General features: G+C 42.5%; 1 protein-coding gene across 10 annotated transcripts in view; it reads right to left on the reverse strand.

Annotated features, from left to right (window-relative positions):
• LOC135541628 (plasma membrane calcium-transporting ATPase 1-like) overlaps positions 1 to 27790 on the reverse strand; it is a 298234-nt gene that overhangs the window by 87325 nt on the left and 183119 nt on the right. For 8 of the 10 annotated variants that reach the window (XM_064967935.1, XM_064967940.1, XM_064967938.1 and 5 more), the window contains one exon: positions 15483 to 15993. In XM_064967935.1, coding sequence (XP_064824007.1) covers positions 15483 to 15678 — 196 coding nt within the window. In that variant the 5' untranslated portion in view covers positions 15679 to 15993. Of the gene's footprint in view, positions 1 to 15482; positions 15994 to 20406; positions 20496 to 27790 lie in introns of those variants that run through there. The other 2 variants (XM_064967936.1, XM_064967932.1) reach the window with 2 other exon arrangements.

Here is a 27790-nt window from a genome sequence, read left to right on the forward strand (position 1 = left end):
GGACTGGCTGTCTGCCCAGAGTCCTGTTCTGTTAGTGTAGCCTTCCAGTTACCCTGATAAATGTGAAGTGTTACTCACTTTTACATTGTGTCCCTTTCTCATCCCTCTGTTTCCATGGGCAGTAATAGAGGAGCAGGTGCAGAGGGTGGAGAGGGAGTGGTATAGAGGAAACCATTTGGAGAGCGAGAGAGCGACCATGGGGAGGAGAGAGCGACCATGGGAAGGAGAGAGCGACCATGGGGAGGAGAGAGCGACCATGGGGAGGAGAGAGCGACCATGGGGAGGAGAGAGCGACCATGGGGAGGAGAGAGCATTGACATCAACAGCAACTCAAAACTTATTGATCTCCCCTCATCAAAAAGATAAAATGTTTTGTGTTTTGCTGACAAACCTAAAAGGGAACTCGCCACACACAGCCTGACAGGAAATACATATTCACACGGCCACCATCGTCCGGCGAGCAGCGTGTTATGGGATGGCGGCCGCAGAAGTGGCCAATTATTTATTTTATTCAACCTTTATTTCAACCGGGAAGACATATTGAGACCTAGGCCTCTTAAAAATGCACCCTGTATATACACACAACATAAATATACACATTATACCCTAACTAACTAACTAACTAACTACAGTACAGTGCCTTGTCATTATAGAGCATTGTGTGTAGATTGTTGAGGAAGAAAAACAATTGAATCCATTTTAGAATAAGCTTTAACGTAACAAAATGTGGGAAAATTCATTTATTTATGAAGAAATAAGGCCAGGGCAGTAATGAGCTAATAGGTTATTATGTGGGATAATGTATCTCTGTGGGTGAAACACATTTCAAATGGAGAGAAAATATAATTGGTAGGAGATTACATGTACAGTGCATTCGGAAAGTATTCAGTATACTTTTTCCACTTTGTTACGTTAAAGCCTTATTCTAAAATAGATTAAATAAAACATTTCCCTCAATCTACATCCAATACCCCATAATAAGAAAGCGAAAACAGTTTTTTAGAAATGCTTGAAAATGAATTTAAAAAAATATTTTCCTAAAAAAATTATTTACCTAAGTGTTCAGACCCTTTGCTATGAGACTCAGGTGCATCCTGTTTCCAATGATCATCCTTGAGATGTTTCTACAACTTGATTGGAGTCCACCTGTGGTAAATTCAATTGATTGGACATGATTTGGAAAGGCACACACCTGTCTATATAAGGTCACACAGTTGACCCTGCGGTGAAGCATGGTGGTGGCAGCATCATGCTGTGATGATGTTTTTCTGCAGCATGGACTGGGAGACTAGTCAGGATTGAGGCAAAGATGAACGGAGCAAAGTACAGAGAGACCCTTGATGAAAATCTGCTCCAGAGCGCTCAGGATCTCAGACTGGGGCGAAGGTTCACCTTCCAACAGGACAACGACCCTAAGCACAGAGCCAAAACAACGCTTCGGGACAAGTCTCTGCATGTCCTTGAGTGGCCCAACCAGAGCCCAGACTTGAACCTGATCGAAGAGAAACCTGAAAATAGCTGTGCAGTCACGCTCCCCATCCAACCTGACAAAGCTTGAGAGGATCTGCAGAGAAAATTGGGAGTAACTCCCCAAATACAGGTGTGCCAAGCTTGTAGCGTCATACCCAAGAATCTCTGCCAATTGTGTATCAACAAAGTACTGAGTAAAGGGTCTGAATACTTATGTAAATGTGATATTTCAGTTGTTTATTTTAAATACATTTTTAAAACCTGTTTTTGTTTTGTCATTATGGGGTATTGTGTGTAGCTTTTGATGAGGGAAAAAAAGATGTCATCCATTTTAGAATAAGGCTGTAAAGTAACAAAATGTGGAAAAGGTCAAGGGGTCTGAATACTTTCTGAATGCACTGTACATGATTACATATATATCTCTACTCTATCTCATATATACCTCTACTCTGAATACTTTCTGAATGCACTGTATTTCTGTGAGTAGCCTAAAAAATATATCAAAGCAGACAGTACTTCTCATGCAGCATGGCCACATGCTGAGTACATGGGGTACTGTGTAGATTATTTTTCACTTGCTCACGTTGCATTTTGTGCGAACACATGCTTTCTCTGGACACTTGCTTGTGGCAGCAGATTTGCAGAGGACTGCGCTGTGAATGTGAAGTAAATAACATTGTCAGACTTTCCCTTGCTTCAGAAGAGAGAAGTAGTTGAGAAGATTATTCTCTATTCTCTTCACTCCCTATCCCTCATTTTCTGGGTGATTTGTGATGTTTTATTTCTGCTTCCCATGACACACACACACACACACACACACACACACACACAGTAGTATGTTTGTTGTATTTTCAGGGCACATTTGTAAAAGCGATGGCTTACTTGTTAAAATAAAGGTACAAAATAAATACAAATATTCTTTCTCCACCTTCCCTTCCTCCTCGCCTCTCTTTCTCAGTCTGACCTTTCCCTTCGATCTGATCCTTTTCTTTATATTCTATGCCCCTCCCTCTCTGTGTTGGTCACTGACTTCATCAATGTGCTGCTATATTGGCAGCTCATCAGGACATACAGCTAACCAGTCTCTCCCACCCTCCGCCCTCTCTCACTTACTCCCTCCAATATTTCGATGCCTCTCTTTCTCCCTCCCACCTCTTTCCCTCCCTCTTCTGCCTCTCCCTCACTGCTTCCCTTTTCTCCCAATCTTTCTCGCCTCTCCATTTCTCTCACTGCTGAAGCAACTCTGCTTCTTGCCTTTCTTTCTCTTTATTGCTACTTTTTCAGTCTCTCTTTCACTCTCTAAGCAACCAAATATTATTTCTCTGGCCATTGCTCTCCTCCTTTACTGTGTAATTTGTTCTTCTCCCGCTGTCTTTTTCTCTCTGTCTCTCTGAGTGGTGGGATTATGGAGGGAGGTATTAGAATTGAGCAGAGGCCAGAGTCCGGGGGTTTTGATCATATTCCCTCTCTGTGCCAACTGGCCTGTGAAGCCTGATATTCCTTCACTCACTTCTCTAAATCTTCCCTCGCTCCCTCTTGCTCCATCTCCCTTTACATCCCTCATTCTCCCCGCCTCCTCCTCTCAACCATTCCATCTCCCTCCATCATCCTTATTTTCCCCACAATCTCCCTCCTTCCCTTTTCCTCCCCTTCTTTCTCTCTCCTCTCCATCATTTCTGTCTCTCACTCTCTATAGTGTTAAAGGTGATGAAACGAGAACAGTCTAATAAGGATTGATATGGGATGGGGGATTCCCTGTTTCTCCTGCCCACCTCCAGTGTCACCATTTTACTGTTAATGGTCTATGCCGGTTTTTACTGCAGAGGCAGCGAGGTGATTTGTGTGCGCTCCGACACTTTTACTAGATTGGGAATTAGTCCAAGAGCATCCGAGGCTTTCTGGAGGAATAACGGAAAGGCTTCTCCAGGACGAAAGACAACAGTCTTCCCTGAGCTATCTGTATAGACACGCATAACACTTTCCTTACATTGTGTTTCTTTTTATCTCTCAAAATCTCTTCTCCGAGCCAAGTTTGAAACCATGGCGACCTCACTATTGTGCTTGTGCACCATGTATCGTGCAATTTAACTGACCTTTAAGGGGTAAACTGTAAAATTAAGGAAGTCACTTTGTACTATTGAGATGCATTCCTAGTAGCCAGCCAGCCAGCCAGCCAGCCAGCCAAGTGCAAATGACCTGACAGGAGAAAAATAAAAACAACAAATAGATAAAATAGCAGGGAAAGGTAGTGGGACTACAACCATTTGTGAAGCTATTAAAGCTATTTTGATCATTACTCAGATAAAAAAAAAATCACGAAAAATCCCTACTGTTTATACAGATAAAGAGAGAGTGTGAGTGATAGTGATGATCTGGATCATAATCAGACACAGTAAGTCCACCTTTAACACGACACAGCCATTCTCTGGAGGAGTCACCTTTCCCATCATGTATGTTGTTTTGCTCTCTCTCTCTGAGGGACCACAGACGTCTTGTGCTTCCTGAACACATCGGTGGCAGCAGGCACAAGCTCTCATGGAGTGAAGAAAACTTTCCCTCACCCTCTAAATTCAATTCAATTCAAAGGGGCTTAATTGGCATGGGAAACATATGTTTACACTGACAAAGCAAGTAAAATAGACAAACAATTTACAAAGACAAACTCTCTATCTCTCCCTTGCTTCCACTCTCCACCCCATTCCATTTCTCACTCCTTTACCATCTATGTTATGTCAATCTCTCTCCATCTCTTTGTTTCCCTCGTATCTTTTCACTTCTTACACCTTCCCATATCTCTCTCTCACCATTTCATCATTTACATGTTAGTCATTCAGCAGATACTCTTTTCCAGAGTGACTTATCGTAGTGCGCACATACATTTGTGGTACTGGTCCCTTATTGGGAATTGAACTCACAACCCTGGTGTTGCAAGTGCCACGCTCTATCAGCCAATGACTCACAATACTAGAAATGGTAATGTAGTGTGGTTGATAAGAAACAAGTCAACCTCCAGAGAACTACCTCCCTGTATGACTCACTCCCTAACATCTGCTTTCAGGGGATTAGAGGAAAACATTCACATCTCTGATCTACAAGATTGATATAGATGTGCCATCTACTTAATGTGCTTCATCCATCTCCTGATGAACAGAAAGTAACAGCTTGATAATTGTGGTGGTGGTGTTCCACTGGGAATCCTAATGTAATACATGTGGTCCTGTGTGGCGCAGTTGGTAGAGCATGGTGCTTGCAATGTCAGCATTGTGGTTTTCAATTCCAGCTGGGGTTACCTGGAAATATATAAACGCATAACTATCTATCTGTGTGTGTGTGTGTGTGTGTGTGTGTGTATATATATATATATATATATATATATAGTACAATGCTGTGTACTACTCCCTTCACAGAACAGCGCAAACTTGCTCTAACCAGAATAGAAAGAGGAGTCTGAGGCCCATTAGACCGCTCCGTCTGCCTCTCCTGGGGAGACTGTGTTGTTTTGGGTCGGCCTCTGGGATAAGATCGCATGTCCGCATGTCCAGGGTGGAGGTCCGAACAAAGGATCCGCTTCGGGAAGGAAAGACGTATTCCTGGTCATAATGTTGGTATGTTGACATTGCTTTTATATCCAATAGTTCTTCCCGCTGTATGTAATAGCACTTGAGATTTTCTGGGCTAACAATGTAAGAAATAATGCATAAAAAAACAAATAACTGCATAGTTTTCTAAGGACCTGAAGCGAGGCGACTATTCTGTCGGCGCCATCTGCTGGTCGACCCAGCACAGAGTTGGTAATCACAGAGCCCAGTCTTACCAATTAAATGATCCACAGTTAACACTGTATTTCCCCAAACTAAGACCTTGAAAGAGTCAAAACGATGCATTCATTCACAAACAACGTTGCAACATTAGCCTACTTCTGAAGTCAATTAAATCTATTGACTCCATCGTAGAATTCTCTGAAATGCCTTTGCCATGTGTGCCAAGTGTTGAATGAAAGACTATTTTCACATGAATCTTTCATAAATTCCTCACATCCTTTTTCTTTGCTTCATTCTGAAAACACATTGGACTTCAGACAGTCTCATCCTATAAGATGGAGGCAAGAAGATAGGCTCCAAGGAATTGTGGAAAGACACATTTAAATAGAGCCCAAAGTAAAGCTGGGCGTTATGGACAAAATCCATATTGCGATATATTGGCTGAATTGACGTGACAATGATACACAGAACGATAATTGTAGAACTATGTGCACCACATTAAAAAATGTATTAATAATCATTGAAACTACTATTTCTTTTGTGATTTTTGTAGCCATCAATTGTCCCATTAACAAACACCCATATCAGCAATCGTATTTCATTGCAAACTTCACATTTCTCAAGAATATGGCTACTGATCATAATGAACGATATCAGCAAAATGCCTGTGATAAGTGATCAGTATGGTCGATGAAGATCATTTTTGGTTTATCGTCCTAGGTCTAGCCCAAAGTGTTGAACAAATGCACTCTACAGGTGTCTGCAGAAAAATAACATGGATGGACTATTTAACTAAGATGGACTATTAATATTGACACCCAACCCCCTTTGCTTTACACTGCTGCTACTCACTTTTTATTATCTATGCATAGTCACTTTACCTCTACCTACATGTTCAAATGACCCAACTAACCTCTATCCCCGCACATTGCCTCGGTACCAGAACCCCCTGTGTATAGCCTCAGTATTGTTATTTTATTGTGTTACTTTTTATTTTATATTTTACTTTATTTAGTAAATATTTTCTTGATTCAATTTTGTGAACTGCATTGTTGGTTAAGGGCTTGTAGGTAAGCATTTCACAGTAAGGTCTAAACCTGTTGTATTCAGTGCATGTGACAAATACAATTTGATTTGGCTGTCTGCAGCAGAGGGACAATGCAGTGATGGTCTATCATGCGCTGTCCATTCCACATTCATTTAGAGTAGCCTAGAGATCAGATATATTTACTCTGACACACACACACTAATCTAGCCTAATTATGCCCCCTTATCCAATGTACCTGCCCAATGTCACAATGAGTGATCTACTTAAAAACAACCCAAAACAACTAATCTCCTATACCACAAACTCTCCATCGCCTCTCAGCAACAGTCTCCAGAACTGAACTCCATCTCGCTCAATAACACTTTATTCATCCCTCAAGAGGTAACAGTGGATAAACCCCAGTTCATGTCAGAAAAACTTACAGTAGAGTAGACTAACATAATCAGTCTTGGTTAAGTATCATTGGTCTTTAACATCAGACTAAGAACGTCAAACTAAGCCTTGTCAAATCCTCATTTATTCTCAGCAAATCTCACCCCTACTGCACTCAAAAATACATGAGGTGACACCCTTCTGGTTTTCCTGCTTTGTGTATCGTTTTAAAGGCAGTCTAGTGCATTGCTCTAACCCGGCTCTGTTCCTACCATATGGGCTGGCAGCATGGCAGAGCAGCTGCTTCATTCGACCACACCCACTGAACAGGGAAATCCTGGGCCAATGAGGCTGGCCCGTTTGTTGGCTCGAGGCACAGCAATGACTCGCTCCTCTGACTGTCACATATATGTCACTCCATTCGAACAGCCTCCACAGGAGAACTAAGCTGTGTTCACGCACATTCAACCAGGCTAATCTCCTAGGTAATAATACCTTCCAGTTGATTCTTTACTTTGCAGGATTGTAGTACATTTCTCCCTTTTGCTGAAAATAATGTGTAATGTTCTAATTCTGTGTAAGCCTTTCCTACGTACGCTGTTATAGAGTGGCTATGCTCGATACCCTGGTGGAGGAACTCCACCTCCCGCAACCGCAGGGCTCTCCTGAGGGTGCATTCTGCCCAATGCATCACCGGGGGCGCACTGTCTGCCCTCCAGGACACATACAGCACCCGAGCAATGACCTCTTCACTCCACTATCATCCAGAAGGCGAGGTCTGTACAGGTGCATTAAAGTTGGGACAGAGAGAATGAAAAACAGCTTCCATCTCAAGGCTATCAGACTGTTAAATAACCATCACTAGCCATCACTTTCCTCACCATCACTTTTCTACATTGTAGAATAATAGTGAGGACATCACATCTATGAAAAAACACATATGGAATCATGTACAGTAGTAAACAACAAAAAAGTGTTAAACAAATCAAAACATTTTTGAGATTCTTGCTGACAACTTTGCACACATTCTCTCAACCAGCTTCACTCCGAATGCTTTTCCAACAGTCTTGAAGGAGTTCCCACATCTGCTGAGCACTTGTTGGCTGCTTTTCCTTCACTCTGCAGTCCAACTCATCCCAAACCATCTCGATTAGGTTGAGGTCGGGTGAATGTGGAGGCCAGGTCATCTGATGCAGCACTCCGTCACTCTCCTTGGTCAAATAGCCCTTACACAGCCTGGAGGTGTGTTGGGTCATTGTCCTGTTGAAAAACAAATGATAGTCCCACTAAACGCAAACCAGGTGGGATGGAATATTGCTGCAGAATGCTGTGGTAGCCATGATAGTTAAGTGTGGCTTGAATTCTAAATAAATGCTTCACGGTGAGAACCACACATTCGGGGATCATCCGTTCACCTACTCTGCGTCTCAAAAAGACACAGCGGTTGGAACCAAAAATCTTACGGACGAAAGTACAGATTTCCACCGGTCTAATGTCCATTGCTCGTGTTTCTTGGCCCAAGCAAGTCTCTTCTTGTCACAACACAACGGATTGGCTCAAATGCATTAAGGAAAGAAAGAAATTCCACAAATTAACATGGCACACATGTTCATTGAAATGCATTCCAGGTGACTACGTCATGAAGCTGGTTGAGAGAATGCCAAGAGTGTGCAAACTGTCATCAAGGCAAAGGGAGGCTTCTTTGAAGAATGTAAAATTGGCTTAACACTTGGTTGTTTACTACATGATTCCATATGTGTTATTTCATCGTTTTGATGTCTTCACTATTATTTTACAATGCATAAAATAGTAAAATTAAAGAAAAACCCTTGAATGCGTAGGTGTCTCCAAACTTTTGACTGGTACTGTATAAACTGTATTCTAGTAATGCCATCCTATTCAACTATTTCTGTATATATACTATTCTATCCTAAGTATTCTACAGATATACAATATATTCTATCCACATACTGTCCATAATATCCCATCCACATACTGTCCATAATATCCCATCCACATACTGTCCATAATATCCCATCCACATACTGTCCATAATATCCCATCCACATACTGTCCATATAGCACACACACACACACACACACACACACACACACACACACACACACACACACACACACACACACACACACACACACACACACACACACTCTGGACTCAGACATTGCTCCTCCTAATATTTATATACTTCTTAATTCCATTCTTTTACATTCTTTTTTTAACTTTTTGTTGTGTATTACTGAACTTTTGAAGCTAGGAACATAAGCATTTTGTTGCATCCGCAATAACATCTGCTAAATAATATATAACATGTGATTTGATATTGCTATTCCTATTTCATAGACCTACTGTAGGTGGGACTGCAAAACAGCAGCAGCAGAAGTATTGCTTTGTGTTTTCCAAAAATAAGAAAGGACAATCAGTGTTTGCCCTCTAGAAGCAGCCAGGCAGACAGCCAGGCAGGCAGACAGGCAGGCAGGCAGGCCCAGCAGCAGACTGATTAATCAGTAAACATTAGCAAAAGTGTCTCTGATGCAAACAGCACAACGCTGGAACACAGCAGAGCAGTCAGATGGAACTACAATTTATGGCAATGCTGAGAGAGTGATTGTGTATCATTAGCTGCTGGTTGTAAGAAAATGATTGTGTGTGTGTGTGTGTATCTCTGTGTATAGTAGTTCTGGTGTGGGTTAATGTTAACGGGGGTGGTAAAGTGTTAAGGTGGAGGTTGATACTCATATTCCCTCCTCACTAAGAGCCTGCACCACAGAGTAATGAACCATAGACAAAACAACTGGATGTAGCTCTAGGAAATGAACAACCACATTTCTCCTGGCTGATATGATGACTCTACTGCATCAGTGTGCTACTGCATCAGCATTCACATGTTCTGCCTGAAAAACATTGTCTGTATCCCAAATGGCACCTTATTTCACTATATAGTACACTACTATGGTAACCTTGCAAGCCAGCCTGATCTTGAGAGCTTACATAGATGACTCACTACTGTATCTGTGTAAATCATTTATGTTATATATTTAGCCAACCATTTCAAATAAGGAAGTGTTCTGCTACAATATTGGGTACAGAAGAAGTATAGGTTGATAAAGCTTTAACGTGTAATATGCACTGGGCTGAGAGTGATGTCATTACCAGAGAAACCATTGGAGGATGGAATACTTACTCACGCAGCCAGTATTACAAATGACTGGAGTAGAACTGTGTCTGCGAGGGAATCAGAATGAACTAGAGAACAAATCAGTTTCCAAGAATCCAAGACAAGTCATTTGAGCGGAGCGGCCCATTGTAGTCTGATGAAAGAAAAAGTGAACGCACCCCCTAAATAGGAATGTTATGACAAGTTCAAATTCCACAACAGCTATTTCTTTCAAACGACAAAACAAGCATATGAGATAGAAGCCAGGCTTAAGAGGCCCATTCACTTCCAAAACAACTGTCAGAAAACATCTTATTTTCCACGGAAATTAACCAGCTTCTCATTATGTGTTTGAGCATCTAAAAAAGGAGTATATTCACTCCTTACTTCAATATTATTATTTTTTTCCTCTACCCACCCTTCTGTCCACTAAAAACATAATTACGCTTCCTTCATTAAAAAGAGTCATTTCTTGAGCGGAGGAAAGTGCTACAGCTGTCCCTTGATTACTAAATGGAATAGAGCAATGATCTATGGAGTCATTAGGGCTACGGTGTGGAACTAATTTCAATCCTGGAATGAACCGCAGAAGCAAGGAGAGCGGCCTTCTACAAAGAGAAAGAGTGAGAGAGCGAGGGAGCAGTGGACATTTTCTACTCTCAACGTGTTGTCCATGAATTCTTAGATATCATGTGATTAATCTTCGGTGAGTGATTCCAATCGTGTGTGTGTGCGTGTGTCTGTGCATGTGATTCCATAGTAAAAGTGCTGATGATAATCAGAGTGCGTGGCCCAGAGTTGTTGATGATGAAAGATAATCTCAAGGGATGGTTTAAGGCCTGGTTAGTAAACAGTGTCAAACGCATTAGCAATAGGGAGTAGATCACTATTTTAAGGATTGCTTGAGAGTGGGGAGTGCCTGTATAGTGAAATAGATACTGTATTGGTTTAAATGGATAGCATTACCAGGTCATTGAACTTGCACTGTCCATACTAGCCTACGGTTGAAGTCGGAAGTTTACATACAACTTAGCCAAATACATTTAAACTCAGTTTTTCACAATTCCTGATATTTAATCCTAGTAAAAATGTCCCTGTCTTTGGTCAGTTAGGATCACCACTTTATTTTAAGGACGGTAGCGTCCCACCCCGCCAACAGCCAGTGAAAGTGCAGGGCGTCAAATTCAAAACTACAAAAATCTCATAATTAAAATTCCTCAAGCATACAAGTATTTTACACAATTTTAGAGATAAAATTCTCGTTAATCCAGCCACAGTGTCTGGTTTCAAAAAGGCTTTACGGGCGAAAGCACCACAAACAATTATGTTAGGTCACCACCAAGTCACAGAAAAACACAGACATTTTTCCAGCCAAAGAAAGGAGTTACAAAAAGCAGAAATATAGATAAAATTAATCACTAACCTTTGATGATCTTCATCAGATGAGACTCATAGAACTTCATGTAACACAATACATGTATGTTTTGTTCGATAAAGTGCATATTTTTATCCAAAAATCTTATTTTACATTGCCGTGTTATGTTCAGTAGTTCCAAAACATAGTGATTTTACAGTAGAAGCCTCAAACAAGTTCCTAAAGACTGTTGACATCTAGTGGAAGCCTTAGGAAGTGAAACATGACCAATATCCCACTGTATCTTCAATCGGGAATGAGTTGAAAAACAACCAACCTCAGATTTCCCACTTCCTGGTTGGATTTCTTCTCAGGTTTTCGCCTGCCATATGAGTTCTGTTACACTCACAGACATCATTCAAACAGTTTTAGAAACTTCAGGGTGTTTTCCATCCAAATATAATAATTATATGCATATTCTAGATTTTATGGCTGAGTAGCAGGCAGTTTACTCTGGGCACCTTATTCATCCAAGATACTCAATACTGCCCCCCAGTCACCAAGAAGTTAAGAATGTGAAATGTCAGAATAATAGTAGAGAGAATTATTTATTTCAGCTTTTTTTCCTCACATTTGCAGTGGGTCAGAAGTTTACACACACTCAATTAGAATTTGGTAGCTTTGCCTTTAAATTGTTGAACTTGGTTCAAATGTTTTGGGTAGCCTTCCACAAGCTTCCCACAATGAGTTGGGTGAATTTTGGCCCATTCCTTTTGACAGAGCTGGTGTAACTAAGTCAGGTTTGTAGGCCTACTTGCTCAAACACACTTTTTCAGTTCTGCTGTTGGGGTTCATTTCCTTGTTCCTTGTCAATCTTTGGCTCATTGGTGAAATTAGCATTATGACAATATCATTAATTAAATCACTCAAAAACCTTTATTAATGCAATTGCAGACTGAAGTTGACAACAGGAACATAACGCATGTTTCCGAGTAAGTTCTGCAAAATAGCCAAGGGTCCAAGTTATTTTATTAAAACCGAAGTCCAGCCTTAGTGATGTCACTGCCTACGTTATTACCTTCTACTCATGAGACCAAGCCCATGCATCCACAGCTACACAAACATAGAGTTTCAGTGTTACGTGAAAGCTTAGCAGTAAATGTCCACTCCCCAATTTGATGTATAGTGGAATGTCTGACTAGTCTCGTTTCTCTTATACTCCTTGGGAAGTTCTGCATCTCTGCATCTTTTTTTAATCTTTTAGGCTCTTCTCACAGATACACTGAATTTATGGGTTTTCATTGGGAATCCAGTTTTCTAAGGGACCTTCTTGCAGTTCCTACCGCTTCCACTGGACGTCATCAATCTTTAGAAATTGGTTGAGGTTTTCCTTTGTGTAATGAAGAAGTACGGCCATCTTCAACGAGGGTAACTTGAAGTGTACTGTTAGATAGAGGCGCGTGACCAGAAAGCTAGCTACAGTTTGTTGTCCTCCTGTATTGAACACAAGTCTTCAATTTTATTGATTATTTACGTTAGTGGCTTCCTTTGCTCTTTACCATCGCCACTGCCCAAGCCTGAAGCGGTTTGTTTCGTACGCATACAGTCCACACTCAAGGTTTCCTAAAGACCAAACATTCAATGAGATCCAGGGATATGGTGCAACGAAAATGTTTATTCTTCTTATACCGAACACAAAAATGATTCTCCAAACAACTTAATTAAAGCATAGATTACTTGATATGGAAAATACATAATATGACATGTCTGTATGTCTGTATGCGTACGAAACAAACTCGCTTCAGGCTTGGGCAGTGGCTATGGTAAAGAGGAACTACATTCAAGTCAAAAAACTATACTGCTCCCGCATCTAGCAAGGATCCCCCCCCCCGCCGAAGGCCCAACTTCCTGCCTTTATCCTAACACACTTACCACAATACAATGAATGGGCAAGAGGGGGGGCCAAAAACTGAATTACACTAACAAATGAATATATCTCAATCAGGTAAATATAAATCATAAAGGTACGTACCTAATATTTCATCATGTACATTAACATTTACTATAATTACAGAAATGTATATGGAGCTCGGAATGTTCAGTCTTTTATACAAATGTTCAAATCGGCTCTAACAGCATGTAGGACATAAACATCTGTCCCTGGTCGCAACACTCACTACCTAGTTCCAAACTGTCTCGAAGCAAAATCAGACAAGAACTGTTTGCCAGAAGCTTTATGAAATGGTTTTCCATAGCTGAGCAGCCGCACACAAGCCTAGGATCACCATGCGGCAATGCCAAGTGTCGGCTGGAGTGGTGTAGAGCTCACCGCTATTGGACTCCGGAGCAGTGGAAACGCGTTCTCTGGAGTGATGAATCAACTTCACCATCTGGGTTTGGCGGATACCAGGAGAACGCTACCTGCCTCAATGCATAGTGCCAACAGTAAAGTTTGGTGGAGGCGGAATATTTGTCTGGGGCTGTTTTGCATGGTTCGGGCTAGGCCCCTTAGTTCCAGTGAAGGGAAATATTAACGCTAGAGAATACAATGACATTCTAGACGATTCTATGCTTCCAACTTTGTGGCAACAGTTTGGGGAAGGCCCTTTCCTGTTTCAGCAAGACAATGCCCCCGTGCACAAAGCAAGATCCATACAGAAATGGTTTGTCAAGATCAGTGTGGAAGAACTTGACTGACCGGTAGAGAACCGAGCCTCAACCCCTTCAAACACCTTTCGGATGATTTGGAAAGGAGATGATTGTGGACTTCAGGAAACAGCAGAGGGAGCACCCACCTATCCCCCTATCCACATCGACGGGACAGTAGTGGAGAGGGTAGTAAGTTTTAAGTTCCTCGGCGTACACATCACGGACAAACTGAATTGGTCCACCCACACAGACAGCGTTGTGAGGAAGGCGCAGCAGCACCTCTTCAACCTCAGGAGGCTGAAGAAATTCAGCTTGTCACCAAAAGCACTCACAAACTTCTAATGATGCACAATCGAGAGCATCCTGTAGCAGGGGCCGAGAGACTGAAAAACAGCTTCTATCTCAAGGCCAACAAACTGTTAAACAGCCACCACTAACATTGAGTGGCTGCTGCCAACATACTGACTCAACTCCAGCCACTTTAATAATGGAAATTGATGGAAATTGATGTAAAAAATGTATCACTGGCCACTTTAAACAATGCCACTTAATATAATGTTTTCATACCCTACATTACTCATCTTATATGTTCATGTATATACCGTACTCTATATCATCTACTGCATCTTTATGTAATACATGTATCACTAGCCACTTTAAACTATGCCACTTTGTTTACATACCCTACATTACTCATCTCATATGTATATACTGTACTCGATACCATCTACTGCATCTTGCCTATGCCGTTCTGTACCATCACTCATTCATATATCTTTATGTACATATGCTTTATCCCTTTACACTTGTGTGTGTATAAGGTAGTAGTTGTGGAATTGTTAGGTTAGATTACTCGTTGGTTATTACTGCATTGTCAGAACTAGCAGCACAAGCATTTCGCTACACTTGCATTAACATCTGCTAACCATGTGTATGTGACAAATAAAATTTGATTTGATTTGAATGCTGACTGCGAGCCAGGTCTAATCACCCAACATCCACGCCTGACCTCCCTAATGCTTGTGGCTGAATGGAAGCATGTTCCCGCAGCAATGTTCCAACATCTCTTCCCAGAAAAGTGGAGGCTGTTATAGCCTGGGGACTCCATGTTAATGCCCATGATTTTGGAATGAGATTTTCAATGAGCAGGCGTCCACATACCTTTGGTAACGTAGTGGACTTCAGCCTGTATCGTACAGTATCTGGGGCCATATTAAACAAGCATCTCAGAATATGAGTGCTGATCTAGGATCAGGTCTCCCCGTCCATGTAGTCTTATTCATTGTGATCTAAAAGGCATAACTGGTCCTAAAATCAGTTACCACTCTGTGACGCCCCTGATAGTTAAGTTGCTGTGCGGTCAGGGGTCTCTACTCCTACAGAAAGAGACACACAGCATCACTTAACCCCCATAATTAACCCTTCACCCTCTGGCTGAATGTCTCTGCTGCTCAGACTGATTCAATCAGCCATGTCTTGTCAGAGTGGTTTGGCCTGGGAATCTACTGTTTTGCACAACCCACAGCCATCAGGCTAACTCTGGCCCAATAGGGGTCAGCTCTACGATGACATAATCATGATGAACGCTCAGCAGGTTTAATGGTGGTGATACCATAGTGTGTGTGTGTCTGTGTGTGTATAGCGTCTCTTACCCTCGATGGGTGATGTCTTGAGTCTGCGGCAGAGCCCTTGCACATCTCCGTAGGAGTCGGCTATCTTAGTGACGGCCTCTCCGCTCCTCAGCTCCATCAGGTCCCGGAGATCCATCACCGTGATGCCAAAGTCCCCTTCTTGGTTGCCATCGGCAACAGAGTTCCCCGGAGGGTGGTCCGCCGTGTTGTTGGCCATTTTGTTTTCGTTGTTCTTTGTTTTTGTCTCTTTACTCTATGACTGTCTCTCAGTGCCTCTACAGTCCCTCTAAGATCACTGTTGTAAACTAAGAACTGGTTAGTGGTGCTGAAATAGTTCAATAGTAAAACAAGGAAGTCCAAGTCATCTAAGGGCTTCAACACATAAATCCTTACTTTTTTTGCAGACAGGAATCGTGGGTAATGTAGAAGTAGTGTGTGGGGTCAGAGGACGGGTTTCTGGACCCGGTAGTGCATTAGTTTCCACGTAACAGTGGAGACATGATCCGTCGACCACTTCTTCTGTTGCACAAAACTGCAGGAGATAGAGACAAGAAAACATTGCAAAAGTCATAAAATGAAATGACCATTGTTTTCAAATAAATGTGAGGGGACACTGATGAGGGCATAATTTAAGTAATTGAGGTTTGGTTAGGGGGAATGACCTGTTAGAACAACAAGGTCACTATTCTCTGTGGAGGGCAGGAATAGGAGAAAAAAGAGGAGAAAACAAACAATAAAAGACAATACAAAAGCACAGATCTCAAGTCAGATAATAGCTGATTCTTGTAAAATAATGTGAGGACAGCCATGCTTTGCATTGACGTTAAACAAAGTCTAAGGACATACAGTAGGACATATATAGTATTTAAGATAATCTGACTCTCCCATGACACCCACGGCCCTTTTGTTTGTATAGGATTATCAGGCTGTCAGTCTATCCAACTGCCTGTCCCAAAGTGACTGCTTTTACCCTATATGGATAAAGATATCATGGGAATCACCATGGCAACCTGGTTCTAGGACAACAGGATCCAGTGGTATAGAGAAGTTATCAGTGGTGTGTAGCTGTAGAGAGAAGCTATAATAGGAGGTATTAGAGTCTAACATAGCAGGTTGTAATACAGCACTGTGTGTCGGCAAGAGGACACTATGCTAATGTGAGATAGCGCTCTGGACCGCTCCTCTGGGCCGGTGAGCGTGTGTGTGTCCCAGTGTGTGTGTCCCTGTCACACACACTTGTGGTGTTTATTGGGTCTCCATGACACACTAAACACCACAAATGGAGGTCAGCCTTTGATGTGTGCTTATGTGATCAGAGCTGATGTGTCAGAGTGTGACTCTCCGGATTCACATTCTCTGTCACACAGGCTGGGAACACACACACACACACACACACACACACACACACACACACACACACACAGAACTTGGCCCAACTACTACTGTATAATTATCCAGAAGCGGATATTTTATATAGGCAAGTGGTGTATGATTAGATTTTTATGTAGTCACATAGACAGGGTTGCAGATGTACACTACATGACCAAACGTATGTGGACACCTGCTTGTTGAACATCTCATTCCATGAATATAGAGTTGGTCCCCCCTTTGCTGCTATAACAGCCTCCACTCTTCTGGGAAAGCATTCCACTAGATGTTGGAACATTGCTGCAGGGACTTGCTTCAATCCAGCAGCAAGAGCATTAGTGAGGTCGAACACTGATGTTGGGCGATTAGGCCTGGTTCGAAGTCGGTGTTCCAATTAATCCCAAAGGTATTTTGATGGGGTTGAGTTCAGGGCTCTGTGCAGGCCAGTCAAGTTCTTCCACACCAATCTCAAAATAACATTTCTGTATGGACCTCGCTTTGTGCACGGGGGAATTGTCATGCTGAAACAGGAAAAGTTATTCCACAAACTGTTGCCACAAAGTTGGATGCACAGAATCGCGTACAATGTCATTGTATGCTGTAGCGTTAATATTACTCTTCACTGGGACTAAGGGGCCTAGCCTGAACCATGAAAAACAGTCCCAGACCATTATTCCTCCAGGTAGCGTTCTCCAGGCATCTGTCAAACCCAGATTTGTCCATCGGACTGAAGCGTGATTCATCACTCCAGAGAGAGTTTCCACTGCTCCAGATTCCAATGGCGGCGAGCTTTACACCACTCCAGTCGACGCTTGACATTGCGCATGGTGATGTGTGCGGCTGCTCGGCGATGGAAACCCATTTCATGAAGTTCTTGACGAGCAGATCTTGTGCTGACATTGCTTCCAGATGCAGTTTGGAACTCAGCAGTGAGTATTGCAACGCTACGAGCTTCAGTACCCGGCGATCCCATTCTGTGAGCTTGTGTGGCCTACCACTTCGCGGCTGAGCCATTGTTGCTCCTAGATGTTTCCACTTCAAAATAACAGCACTTACAGAGTTGACTGGGGCAGATCTAGAAGGGCAGAAATGTAATGACCTGACTTGTTGGAAAGGTGGCATCCCTATGACAGTGCCACGTTGAAAGTCACTGAGCTCTTCAGTACGGGCCATTCTACTGCCAAAGTTTGCCTATAGAGATTACATGACTGTGTGCTCAATTTTATAAACCTGTCAGCAACAGCAATTTAATGGGGTGTCCACATACTTTTGTATACATAATCTAGTTGCAGTGTACAGTGATGGTAGCCTAGCAGTGAAGAACGTTGGGCCAGTAACCGAAAGGCTGCTGGTTCGAATTTCAGAGCCGTCTAGGTGAAAAATCTGTCGATATGCCCTTAAGCAATTGCTCCTGTATGTTGCTCTGGATAAGAGTGTCTGCTAAATGACAAAACAAAATTACAATTTAAAACACTTAGATTGGATTAAAATCCTCTTGTCTGGAACATAGAACACCAGAGTTAGCCCAATTACACTGATTTAACCTCTTCCTGACAACAACTGAGCCAGCGTAGCCGAGCCACCATGACTAGCTGACCTGGAAAAGCACAGTCTCCTCAGGCCTTTCACTGAACCAGCTGGTCAGAGAACAACCATCATGATAATTTACCTCTCCTCACTTAGAATGAACCAACCCCAATCTGTATACTGCTTACCACTCAAACTGAAAAAACTCAAAATGCCCAAGACAGGAGGCTACTGATGGGAGGACGTTTGGTAATAATGGGCAGAATGGAACCATGTGTTGATGTATGATACCGTTCCACCGATTCCACTCCAGCCTTTACTACGAGCCTGTCCTCCCTAATTAAGATGCCACCAACCTCATCTGATGCCCATCTATACTGCTCTCCAGTAATAATTATACAGTGTGTGTGTGTGTGTGTGTGTGTGTGTGTGTGTGTGTGTGTGTGTTTCCACAGAGGGGAGGCAACCTTGCCTCTAAAGTTTCCATGGAGGTAATGTCAGCAATGCTTCTGGCCAAAAGAGGAATCGCTGATCTGGTATACAAATGTATTAGCCTGATGTAACTAGTGTGTGTGTGCGTGCGCGTGTGTGTAAATGTCACAGTGAGTAAATGCCACATGAGCATGCTCTGCACTGTTTCCAAACTAAATCTATTGACTTGGGAAATGTCAGCAGTTGCCTAGAGGCCACTAAATGGCTTCCCAATATTAGCAAAGGGTTCAAGCAGAGCTCTTAGACAGCATACAGTAAGTACACTACAATGTCCCCTTGTCACTGGGCTATCTCCATTTCTTCTATAGGTTTCCATTTCTCTCTCTGTGTGTATTGCTCTCACCCTCTCCCTCTGTACCCTTCACTCCATCCATCCATCCATCCATCCATCCATCCCTCTTCCTCTCCACAGTACTTAGGTAATGTTGGCTTGAAAACGCAGTCTGAAAGACAGCTGTAAACATGACTTTTATCGACTTCCTCTTGTTTCTCACTGTCACGTTGCTATAAACTACATGAAATATCCTTTATCCATCACCGGAGAGAACAACAACACCACCGCAGTGCGGTGACACATCGCTATGAGGAGAAGCAATGTTTATTGGTGTCGATGGACGAGGATCTAGCTGCTCATTAAGCCAAGCTAATCAACTGGCACGCTAATCTACCAATATAGTCATTTCATTAGTGAAATGAGCCTAAGAACCGGAGCATTTACTGACGGACTGTGTTCCTTTGTCAAGCGTTCTGCAGTACTATACGGTTGCTTTTTATGGAGCGCTAGATTCCCTGAAGAACACTCATTGTTCTAGTAGTAACATGACCTGATTAAATACATCCAAACTATAGCCTATGGCACAGCGATGGAAAAGAGAGGAGACAGTAGAGAACAGGGTGGGAGAGAGGCCCTAAACAGAGAGTACACTGTAGCAGAATACCTGATCACTGTGACTGACCCAAAATTAAGTAAATCTTTGACTATGTAGAGACTCAGTGAGCAAAGCCTTGCTATTGAGAGATGCCACCGAAGGCAGACCTGGCTCTCAAGAGAAGACAGGCTATGTGCACACTGCCCACAAAATGAGGTGGAAACTGAGCTGTACTTCCTAACCACCTGCCAAATGTATGACCATATTAGAGACATATTTCCCTCAGATTACACATACCCGCAAATAATTTGAAAACAAATCCAATTTCGATAAGTCCCATATCTATTGGGTGAAATACCACAGTGTGCCATCACAGCAGCAAGATTTGTGACCTGTTGCCACTAGAAAAGTGCAACCAGTGAAGAACAAACACCATTGTAAATATAACCTATATTTATGTTTATTTATTTTCCCTTTTGTACTTTAACTATTTTGCACATCATTACAACACTGTATATAGACATATTACATTTGAAATGTTGGAACATTTGTGAGTGTACTCTACATGTATTATTTATTTCACTTTTATCATCTATTTCACTTGCTTTGGCAATGTAAACATATAGGTTTTCCATGCCAATAAAGACCCTTAAATTGAAATGGAGGGAGAGAGAGAGCGGAAATCATACCTTAGTTTCTAGAAGTAGATGGATATGGGAGAGAGAGCAGATTATTGAATAGCTAGAGAACAGAGTGTGTCTATCTACTACTAGCTAAGGAATTCCCTCTGAGCGATGGAAGTGAGAGCAGTACAAATACAAGGCAGGTGGCCAACTAAATCCACTTCCTCATTCATACAAACACACAACAGAGCAGAGGGCAGAAATACACTCCCTGCATGAGACAGAAAACACACTCCATGTTATACTGCAACACACACACACACACACACACACACACACACACACACCACCCACCCACCCACCCACCCTGTGGTCCAAAGTCCTGTTGCTGAGTGTTAAAATAGCTGGGAGAGACACACTACATAGGGACAATGCTACAAGGAAACACACCAGTAAAATATCTCCTTTAGCCCTTATACTGTACCTTCCCTGTGTTTTAAAGACATTCTGTTTTAACAACGTGGCTGGGTGTTTGATTAACTTCACACACCTCTCCTCCCTGCTCTGCTACTGGGCCTGTTGTCACTTAACTCACCACTCTTACACTGTAATTATCACTACATTCTAATCAGAATACACTGCCAGACTATTGAAGAGCCCACTTTGACAACTAGAGAGAGAAAGAGAGGGAGGAAAGAGAGGGTGAGAGAGAGTGAGACAGAGAGAGAAGTAAAGAGACAGAGAGAGAGGGAGGGAGTGGTGAAAGTGAAAAAGAAGGATAGAAAAAGAGAGAGGGGGTGAAGGAGGAGGAATGATATGAATATAGAGAGGGAGAGGAGCTAGATGAGGTCCACAGCAGTGAAAGAGGGTCCATACAGTAAGTAGAAAGGAGGATAGAACAGGGGGACAGAGGAGCAGTAGAAAACAGGTAGAGTAGATAGACATAAAGGGTAGGTAGTGTTGAGGTAAAACAAGTAGAAAGAACGATAGAATGAGAGGAAGATAGGTAGAATAGAAAGAGAGGAAGATAGGTAGAATAGAAAGAGAGGAAGATAGGTAGAATAGAAAGAGAGGAAGATAGGTAGAATAGAAAGAGAGGAAGATAGGTAGAATAGAAAGAGAGGAAGATAGGTAGAATAGAAAGAGAGGAAGATAGGTAGAATAGAAAGAGAGGAAGATAGGTAGAATAGAAAGAGAGGAAGATAGGTAGAATAGAAAGAGAGACCAACAGGCAGAGAGACCATAAGGCCATGTGACCACCTACACTAGGTACCCAATCTGCTCTCTCCTTTCCTTATTCTCACTTACTTTCTCCCCCTCTCCTCTCCCTTTACCCCGCTTTCTCGCCCTCTTTTTCTCCCCCATGTATACAACTAGGCCTAGACTACCTGGCCTGCACGCAAATGTAGGCTTATAAATGTGCCCATTTGGGGATCTGATGCTATTTTTGATTGTCTTCACTAAACATCACCGTGGAGCTTCTCAAAGTAGTTTATTCTTCACTTCAAACAGCAAGTAAACAAAGTCTGTTTTTACATCCATTGAGAATGACAATAGTTTCTCAACATAACCTATTTGATAAATCAAATAGACTGCGCAAATAGCCTACAGCTGTGTCTGTCTGTCTGTAGCTCACTGGCACAGGAAACTCTAAGGTACCAGAATATTTTAAACAATATTGCAAGTTTGCTAGCATAAGCTTCAGGCCAGACCAAGTTTAATACTTGATAACATTTTTCAAGTTCCTTGCAAAGAGGCCATGCATAGCCAATGTGATTTATAGGATATTAACATTTTTATCAGGATATTTTCTACCTGCTGGCTGCAATGTTGTTATTTGTTGGCTTTAGGTAGGCTATTTTTACATACTGGCACTAGAAGTTACGTTTAGATTTGTATCATTTTCATTTAGATATCATTTGAATTAACCACATAAAATTGATTTTGAAATATGAAGACTATTATAACTGAAGTGAAACGGGTGTCACGAAAACGTTCATATGAAAATTGTCAGTAGATGAATCATCAGCAAGCAGATCAGTAGAAATGGTAGGATAACTTGGCACTCCAAATGGTAAAGGTTGCTGACCGCGGTGTTTAGAATACACACGGGTTCTTCCTCTAAAAGTTGCAGTGTACTGCAGCACAGCTTGCAGGGTGCTGCAGAATTCTATGGCACGTTATTTAAGTGTCAGCAATTGTTGCCAGAATGACGTAATTTACCACAATATACCATCATCTACCACAAACAATCGCGGCATAAGCTATAAACTTTTAAAGGAAGAACCACTGTGTCGGCCTCTGGCTCCCTCTTTCGTAATGTGTGTCTTAGTTTTTAATAATGGCTGTGCTGAAAACGTAAGACAAGCTCAGTAGCCTACATACAGTACATTCAGAAAGTATTGTGCATTACAGGACCAAGTATGGAAAACCCTGGGTTAAACTGTTCCTATGACAATATATGTGTCCCAAATGGCACCCTATGCTGTATATAGTGCACTACTTTTGACCAGAGCCCTATGGGGACCTAGTCCAAAAAAGTACACTGTAAAGGAATAGAATACCATTTGGGATGCAGACAACTGATTCATAGATGAACTTTGTCATTCTGGACCGAGCACTGTGCTTTTTATCTGATTACTATCGCCCAGCGGAAGAAATTCATGGCCACTGTGCCCCGGGCGAGATTTCTGTGTGTGTGTGTGTGTGTGTGTGTGTTAACTATGTCTGCACCAGGACCAAATAGGCTTACGGCTATTAGAGCAAAAAGCTATTAAATTACCCAAAGTATGCACACACACACACACACACACACACACACACTGCATTACTACAGTACTGTACATCACAGGAGGTTGGTGGCACCTTAATTGGGGAGGACAGGCTTGTGGTAATATCTGGAGCGGAATTTATGGAATGTTATCAAAAACAAAAAACACATGGTTTCCATTTGCTTCGTTCCAGACATTATTATGAGCCGTCCTCCCCTCAGCAGCCTCCTGTGCTGTACATAGAAATAACATAGAATAAGCAGTGTGTTAAGTGAAAGTCAAGTGTATATGAGGTTAGTGACTCCCCAGTTACACACTGCTACTCCCATTTCACTATTCTCTCATTTTACTTTCTCTGGTTTTAGGCCTCTTCAATACAAAGTGTTGTGGAGAGTTTTGTTGGCAGTGAACCAAGCAGCAGCAGCACCAAGTAAACAAGGTAAATCCATTCTATATTCACACTGACCTTCTATTCTAGCCATTCACAGGACAACAGAGGACATTGACAGGACATAGCTGCCTGGTTATAGAGTGGTAACACTTGATTTCAGGCATCATAATGTGTCATAACCCCTGGCGTAGAGATATCACAATGAGCTATCACACTCTGAACATGTAGAGGTACAAAACATTTCTGAGTAAAAAAAAAAAGCTCACATATCATTGATAAAAAACTTTAAAAGGTTCAAAAAGCAGGATAAAAAAAATAATCAAAATGTTCACTGGGTCCGTATAGAATAGACAGTGGCAAGTCAAATTCAAGGATTTTCAAGTACTTCTTCCAGCACTAATATTTATTTTCAAGGACCATCCATTTGTAATAGTTCCTATTATGCAATTGCTTCTAGTCGCCACCAGAAGGCAGTATATCGCCACAACCAAATACCTGGACATCTGACTGAAATATCAGTGACAATTTACTAGTTGTACACTCATTCTCCGAGAGTCAGGTTTTTTTTGTTTGGGGGATGTCTGTTGACACAGCAGGAGTCGAGGGATGGTTTTTTTGTTTGGGGGATGTCTGTTGACACAGCAGGAGTCGAGGGATGGTTTTTTTTGTTTGGGGGATGTCTGTTGACACAGCAGGAGTCGAGGGATGGTTTTTTTGTTTGGGGGATGTCTGTTGACACAGCAGGAGTCGAGGGATGGTTTTTTGTTGTTTGGGGGATGTCTGTTGACACAGCAGGAGTCGAGGGATGGTTTTATTTGTTTGGGGGATGTCTGTTGACACAGCAGGAGTCGAGGGATGTTTTTTTTTGTTTGGGGGATGTCTGTTGACACAGCAGGAGTCGAGGGATGGGTTTTTTTGTTTGGGGGATGTCTGTTGACACAGCAGGAGTCGAGGGATGGTTTTTTTGTTTGGGGGATGTCTGTTGACACAGCAGGAGTCGAGGGATGGTTTTTTTGTTTGGGGGATGTCTGTTGACACAGCAGGAGTCGAGGGATGGTTTTTTTGTTTGGGGGATGTCTGTTGACACAGCAGGAGTCGAGGGATGTTTTTTTGTTTGGGGGATGTCTGTTGACACAGCAGGAGTCGAGGGATGTTTTTTTTAATTCAGCGGCATTCGCTCTGCCACTTGCCACTATAGGTCTGGGCTGAGGTAGTTTGTTTCACCTCTCGGCCTGCCGTTGGCGAAGTTTCCCTTTGGACAGAGTGGTGAATGAATGCGCTGCAAAAAAGGCAAATCCAGGGTAGCAGGCGAACATAACGAGCATACAAGAATCACTCGTGAGAACGCAATAAGTGAGTAAATGATCATTAACAAAATAAAAAAGGTGTGTAAACGCTATTTTACAAATAAAAAGGTTTGTAAACAGCGTTGACCCTCCGCTACATCCCTGGTTGGGTCTGGCAAAACCCATTCATAAACATCAATATCCTGCTAGGCAGGATTAACTCTACATTTGCCCAGCATTTTAGCCAGTGATGGGACGTTTGGCTCTAATCAGTCAGTTCTGTACCTGCATTGCTGAGTGCCAGTGTGGGTGGAATGAGCAAGCTCGCCTGGCAACCAGAGTGCGGAACACGTGACGAAATTCAACTCTGTAGTATACCTGAAAATTACATTTGGAAGACCAATACATGTTTCTAATGTTTTTCAAATTAACATATTTGATCATTTTCTGGTCTCCTCTCATTTTAATTCAAGTACTTTTCAAGTACCAACTTGAGAAAACGTCAGATTTTCAAGGTATTCCAGTACATGAATTTCAGAGTTCCAAATTCAAGTACATTAAGCACCTTGTGAGAACCCTGTGCCCAGTGTTTTTGACCTAGTTTACCACCATTAGTAAAAGAAAACACAAATATACTGCTATGAACTGACAACATATTACAGATAACAGCAGACTATCACTGCTTGAATCTAGAACCCGTCTATGAAACAAACTAAAGCATCCTAATAATTTGTAAATTTGAATCATTTAGCAGACGCTCTTATCCAGAGTGACTTAAGAGGTGCAATTAGGGTTAAGTACTTTGCTCAAGGGCACAGACAGATTCTGTTACCTAGAAGGCTCAGGGATTTGACCAGTGACATTTTGGTTACTGGCCCAACGCTCTTAACCGCTAGCAGAACCCTTCTGTCAGATAGAAAACAAACAGACAGAAAAGAGAAGAGAGAAAAGAGGAGTACAGCAACACCAGTAACCTGTCAGCAGCTCTCAGGAGTAACACAGGGTTAGGAACCTGTCAGCAGCTCTCAGGAGTAACACAGGGTTATTAACCTGTCAGCAGCTCTCAGGAGTAACACAGGGTTAGGAACCTGTCAGCAGCTCTCAGGAGTAACACAGGGTTAGGAACCTGTCAGCAGCTCTCAGGAGTAACACAGGGTTAGGAACCTGTCAGCAGCTCTCAGGAGTAACACAGGGTTATTAACCTGTCAGCAGCTCTCAGGAGTAACACAGGGTTAGGAACCTGTCAGCAGCTCTCAGGAGTAACACAGGGTTATTAACCTGTCAGCAGCTCTCAGAAGTAACACAGGGTTAGGAACCTGTCAGCAGCTCTCAGGAGTAACACAGGGTTAGTAACCTGTCAGCAGCTCTCATGAGTAACACAGGGTTAGTAACCTGTCAGCAGCTCTCAGGAGTAACACAGGGTTAGTAACCTGTCAGCAGCTCTCAGGAGTGACACAGGGTTAGTAACCTGTCAGCAGCTCTCAGGAGTAACACAGGGCTAGTAACCTGTCAGCAGCTCTCAGGAGTAACACAGGGTTAGTAACCTGTCAGCAGCTCTCAGGAGTAACACAGGGTTAGTAACCTGTCAGCAGCTCTCAGGAGTAACACAGGGTTAGTAACCTGTCAGCAGCTCTCAGGAGTAACACAGGGTTAGTAACCTGTCAGCAGCTCTCAGGAGTAACACAGGGTTAGTAACCTGTCAGCAGCTCTCAGGAGTAACACAGGGTTAGTAACCTGTCAGCAGCTCTCAGGAGTAACACAGGGTTAGGAACCTGTCAGCAGCTCTCAGGAGTAACACAGGGTTAGGAACATGTCAGCAGCTCTCAGGAGTAACACAGGGTTAGTAACTGTTGCTGGGTCGGTGACGGAGAGAGGGTTCTTTTTTAAAAGCCTTTAGAGTCAGTGCATCAGCGAGATAGAGGGAGGGGTGGAAAGAGGGAGGAACGTTCGATAACTCCTAACCAGCTCCCTATCGCCTCTCTTTCTCCCCCTCCTTTCCTTCACTCCTCTTCCCTCCTCTACTCCACCCGCTCTGCTACATCTCCTCCTCCACATATCCTGATCTCAGCTACTGCTCAATAATGACAAGCTGAGATATCATTAATCCACAACCCACCACACGCACACACGCACCTTCTGTCCACCCATCAGCAGTCAGGGTATTAGACGGGGGTGAACAGATGACAAACACTGGTAAATAGACAGAGGGAGAGAGAGCAAGCAGATGTGTGACCTGTTCCCAAGAAAAAGGCAGCATGTGAAAAACAAACACTATTGTATATACCACCCATATTTATGTTTATTTATTTTCCCTTTTCTACTTTAACTATTTGTACATCGTTACAACACTGTATATAGCCATTCTGATGACATTTGAAAAGTATATTCCTTTGGAACTTTTGTGAGTGTAATGTTTACTGTTCATTTTTGACTGTTTATTTCACTTTTGTTTATTATCTATTTGACTTGCTTTTGGCAAAGTAGAAATAGGTTCCCCATGCTAATAAAGCACCTTACATTTAAAGGAGAGGTTAAAAGCTCAAAAGAGAAGCAAGAGCTGGGTTTGTATTCTAATGATGTGGAAAAGGGAGCTCAGAGATGGAGAGAAGAGAGGGATGAGAGAAGGGGGAACGATAATGAGAGAGGAGATTAGAAGGCTCCTCCTCACACCTCCCTGTCCCCTTTCCCTCTCTCTCATTCCTCCCTCTTTCCTCCGTGCCTCTCCACTCTCTCCCTGCCTCTGCAGACACACCTGTCTTGCATACTAAAGCAGTGACTGCGCAGCCTTCCCTTAGAAACGCTTGATACTGTAGTCTCTCCCTCTCTCTCAAAACACTCAGACACAACCCAATAGCAACCCCCCACTCTGACACACAGACACAACTCTCACACACAAACACTGCACCAAACCCCCTCCCACTAAGCAAAAGTGTCTGTGGCCACACCCTAGACAGTGACTTTTCCAGCAACAGACCAATCAGCCTTCCAGTTCCAGCACCTCA

The sequence above is a fragment of the Oncorhynchus masou genome, chromosome 6 (assembly GCF_036934945.1).
Source record: "Oncorhynchus masou masou isolate Uvic2021 chromosome 6, UVic_Omas_1.1, whole genome shotgun sequence".
Lineage (NCBI taxonomy): Eukaryota > Metazoa > Chordata > Actinopteri > Salmoniformes > Salmonidae > Oncorhynchus > Oncorhynchus masou.